General features: G+C 38.1%; 1 protein-coding gene across 1 annotated transcript; it reads left to right on the plus strand.

Annotated features, from left to right (window-relative positions):
* Window positions 1–618: 618 nt before the first annotated feature.
* LOC149238867 (glucan endo-1,3-beta-glucosidase 3-like) lies at window positions 619–4,064 on the plus strand. Its single transcript, XM_089373209.1, has 4 exons — window positions 619–1,237; window positions 1,791–3,044; window positions 3,441–3,468; window positions 3,597–4,064. Exons 1-4 carry the CDS (start codon window positions 1,162–1,164, stop codon window positions 3,721–3,723), a joined length of 1,485 nt encoding a protein of 494 aa, XP_089229335.1. The 5' UTR covers window positions 619–1,161; the 3' UTR covers window positions 3,724–4,064.
* The last annotated feature ends 952 nt before the right edge of the window (window positions 4,065–5,016 follow it).

The following is a 5,016-nucleotide window of genomic DNA, read 5'->3' on the forward strand; positions in this document are numbered from 1 at the left end:
CTGTTACAATTCTGATTCAAAAGTCTTTAGAAGACCATCCAGTTTCCCTCTCATGGCAAGATGGCCTCTCTAATTCTCTCTTTAGGACATACATGTTTTGTTTTACCAGCCTAAGTTTTTGTTTGCAAGTAACTCACGATCCTAAATACATATTACTCCAGGTCTCCATCACTATATTTTATGTAATATTTTTGAATATAAAAATTTCAACTTGCTTGCTATATATATAAATATTTTTTTCCTTAATTATATTAGTAAACCTGAGAGATTTAAATAGGTAATTTTAAAAAATATAAATTTGATACCTATAAAATCGACGCATACTTCAAACGTTACGGATATTATATACATCACCTAATTGTGAAAAAGGTTTGGACGACTTAAAATTGTACATCTACGGTCTACCTCACTGAACTGTACTCCCGACAGCTTAAAACGCTTCCCACTACCCAGCAACAACAGTAGAAAAATGGCCCTGCCACACGACTGCCGCGGCAGTGAACTCAATCACAAAAGTAGGCTACATCGCGGCCTAGGTTTTACTGCTCATCGTCATTGCAATTCACGTTTAAAAACGGAAAAAAAAAAGGGAAAACAGACATTCCCAGATTGATGGCCTCTCGCTTGATGAGAAGGTTAGAAAAGTGAGGGGATCATGGAAAACACGGGATTCGTGTAACATTTTATATATATATATATATATATATAAACGCTTCGCTTCTCCCTGTTTAAGATTCTCTGTAGTGTAGTGCCCTATCGTAGCTTTGGCGTGGCGTAGCAGAGTCCGATAAAAGTTCAAACGACATAATGTACCCACACACCCGATGCCCACTGTAGAAAGGAGTCCCGACTCCCATCGCGGGTAAATGGATGGCAGTTCCAGAGAATGCAGTTTTATGTATTATAGACTCACAATTCCTCGCCCAACATACCAGATCAAGTCACTATGAGGAGCACAGTATGAAATGTCATCGAATATACTTGTAATTCTAGAGAGTAAGAGGGATAGGTTTGGGGATTCCGAGTAATGTAAATTATATATGTTGGATGAATGAATCGGCCTTATGATTCGGAGTACCGAGCAGCAAGGAAGGGGGGAATGCGGAGCAGGAGATAGACATTTGGAGCAAAAGTGAACGATTGACTAAATAAAGAAGAATCATGTGGGTGCTCCCGCCGCTGCTGCTGCTCCTGTTCCTCTTCTGTCCATTCATTTTGGGCGCTCGCGTTAATGGAGGTAGGTACTCTCTATTCTTGTCTTTCATCCCACCAAATGTTTTATCTGTAAAACAAACAAACAGTGGTTGTCACTGCCAGCATTCACAATCTTAAATGAAATGTTTACATATTCCCCACTGGAATTGAATAGAAGGTTATTTCTTTTCAAATATAGATACTATGCTACGTTCCTTCAGCGAAATCGAATCCTGTTTGGTTTAGGTTATTGCTGAAATGCAGCAAGGAGACAATCGCCCCCTTTCGTCGTCTATTAGGTTTCAGCGTCTGATTGGATTCAGTAGGCTGCAGTCCCTAACTTGACTGACACTACTGATCTGAAGAATCTCAATGCTTAGTTCCTGAGTGGATTTGCTGTTGGACATAGTTCCTAAGTGGGTTTGCTGTTGGGTTTATGATCTTGGCATGTAGATCCTTGTTCCTTTTGATGTTTATGGGAATGTCTGTTTAGGAGTATGCCGAATCGCGATGATTAACGGATTTTCGTTTGCTTATTGATTAGAACTCGCATTTAGGAGGGCGTATGAGGAAACCTTGTTTATTGGTTGTTGCAGGGGCTTTCGTCGGTGTGAACATAGCCACAGATTTGTCAAACATGCCATCTCCAAGCCAAGTTGTGTCCCTATTGCAGACCCAGCAAATAAAACATGTCCGGCTTTACGATGTGGAGAGGGATATGCTCTTAGCCCTGGCAAACACCAGTATTCAAGTGGTTATTAGTATACCCAACAACCAGGTATTAGCCATCGGCGAATCCAATTCCAGTGCTGCTAATTGGGTGAAAAAAAATGTTGCAGATTACCTTCCCAACACAAATATTACAGGGATTGTTGTGGGCAATGAGGTTCTTACTACTCTTCCCAATGCTGCGCTTGTTCTTGTGTCCGCCATGAAGTTCCTGCAGTCTGCATTGGTAGCTGCTAATCTTGATCAGCAAGTGAAGATTTCAAGCTCTCATTCTTCAGACATCATTCTGGACGCATTCCCTCCTTCCCAGGCAATTTTTAATCAGAGCTTTAATGATATTATTGGGCCAATGCTTGAGTTCCTCCAAGACACTGGCTCGTATTTCATGATGAATCTGTACCCTTACTATACCTTCATGGAAGGCAAAGGGAAAGTGCCACTGGATTATGCATTGTTTGAACCGCTCACCCCTGACAAGGAAGCAGTTGATCCTAATACTTTGTTGCATTACACCAATGTTTTCGATGCGCTAGTGGATGCTGCATACTATTCCATGGGTAATCTCAACTACACAAACATTCCTGTGGTGGTAGCTGAGACAGGATGGCCCTCAGATGGTGATGCCACTGAACCTTATGCTACCATAAACAATGCTGACACTTACAACAGCAATCTAGTGATTCACGTACTCAATATTACAGGAACTCCCAAGCGTCCTACTATACCAGTGAACACATACATATACGAATTATACAATGAGGACCTTAGACCAGGTCCTCTTTCAGAGCAGAACTGGGGGCTATTTTTTGCTAATAGCAGCCCTGTTTATGTGCTACACTTAACTAACGCAGGAGAATTTCTTGCAAATGATACTACAAACCAGACTTTCTGTATAGCAAAGCCCGGGGCTGATCTGAAGCTTCTACAGGCTGCACTGGACTGGGCTTGTGGACCAGGGGAAGCAAACTGTACTGCAATTCAAGGGGGTGAAGACTGTTTTAATCCTGATACTGTTGAAGCTCATTCCTCATATGCATTTGATAGTTATTATCACAACACCGGAATGGCAGCTGGGTCCTGTGACTTCAAGGGTGTTGCTATCATAACGACAACTGATCCTAGTAAGTTCCTTTTATATGCATTATCCTCTCTTTGGTTATAACTTATTCTGGAAGAATACAATTTTCTCTTCCTCTTAACTCTGGCTGATTAGCAATATCTAGTCTATCTAATCTTGATTACATGCATTATAATATATGATCAAGTAAAGTAAACATTTATCATTTGTTGTTTAGAGAGTCTCTGAAGGACATGGAAGATTTGGCATTGTAATTCTAGTAAATTTGGAAGATTCAGTTGAGGATATATAGCTTACCCTTTTATTAAAATTTACCAAAAACACAGTGATCAGTAAAGATAGTCAGTCCTCACAGTTTTCCTAGCTTTGATAGAATCTATATCCAGGGTGTCAATACCTGGTAGGCGAAGCTAATTCCATGTCTGGGTTTTTTTTGCAGGTCATGGATCATGTGTTTATCCAGGAAGGTACAAAGGACTTTGGATTTTTATATAGTGTTTCAAATTTCAATGATACCATATAGGTAATAGAGATTATGAATGTTATATTGTTCTCACAGATCTTTTGGGCATTGCCTGTTCTGATATTTATGCAGTGGTGGTGCCAATCAAACTTCTGGCAGTAAGAACAGCACCTCTGTTAGCGGATCTATGGATATGGGCCACACAGACAACAGTGTGCTGATGATGCTCCACATTCTCCTCCTTTTCCTTTGGCTTTGAACTTTCAAGTACTTCCGTTTTTATAGCAAAAGAAATCCTACGATGTAACGTTAGGAAATCTTTCAAACGGTATGTAACAGATGGATAAAATTAGTGTTTGTGATCCATTAATGGTGTTGTGCCCATTATTACTGGAGAAACTTCCAGGGATGTCAGACAGTTTCTTGCTGTGCTCATCATGAAAAAGAGGAGAGATTTTTTTCGGGGGTGATTGCAAATTTATTCTAATTAACTGGAAACCATTTTTTTCCAAGGTCCTGCCATTGTGCTGAACAGCAGGTACCAAAGACCTGTCATAGTGCTGACCGGCAGGCAGGCTGGTGTAAGGAAGTACATTCATTATTTTATCTGTATATATTGTTTTATTGATCTCAAAATGCTATATAATGCAATTATTGACCCTTCATGTGGAGGTGCAAGTGTGAATGCTACGAAGCTTCACGACTCAAATTTCGTCGTTTGGAGGGAAGTCAGAAGTCATTTTGAAAAGGAACAAAATTATGGGTTGCATGTGGGATTTGGGTCCTACATTGCATCAGCTCAATGAAATATGCGCTATGCTGTCACATTTACTTTCTCCTTTTTCTAATGCCTGCTACAAGGATAATTTAGAGAGGAATGGAGATTTGTATTATTATTGGGATACACAGTTTATTTCTTCAGTTTTTCCCAATCGAGATATATTATTATATTTCAATAATCACTCTCATTATTTAGATGGCACTACATACATCTATCCAAAAAATAACAGGATTGTATATATAATTTTTCCCTCTCTGGCTGTCCTTATTTAGTCCACCATTTTAACATGATTAATATAAATTAATCTACTAAAGGGGAGGAGTTTGGGCACGTGAGCATGGATCTTTTTCATCTGCATTAAGAAACTAATTAGCCACAAAGAATTTATAATTTCCAGTGAAACCCATCTTCTAAACCGTGTAGTTAAGTTTTACAACTTCTAAACCGTGTAGTTAAGTTTTACCATCTTTAAAGAGGAAAACATTTAAAAAAAACATTTCCGGAGATGATTATATTTTTGTTTTTTTGGTTTTAATTAATATCTTATTTTAATATTATAATGGTTGCTTATATATATGTTTATTTTAATAACAACAAATTATATATTACAATTTTAATAATAATATATAGATATAAAATAATATTATATTTTGGGATATTTTATAATTGGATATAAGTGAATATCATATATAAAAATTACTAATTTTATTTGATTATTTAAATTTTGGGAGGTACTCACCAATAGTTGTTATAGGTATTTTATGTATCATG

This window comes from Pinus tabuliformis, chromosome 8 (genome assembly GCF_031772625.1).
Source record: "Pinus tabuliformis cultivar Carrire ecotype Pingquan chromosome 8, CPIR1, whole genome shotgun sequence".
In the NCBI taxonomy this organism is placed as follows: domain Eukaryota; kingdom Viridiplantae; phylum Streptophyta; class Pinopsida; order Pinales; family Pinaceae; genus Pinus; species Pinus tabuliformis.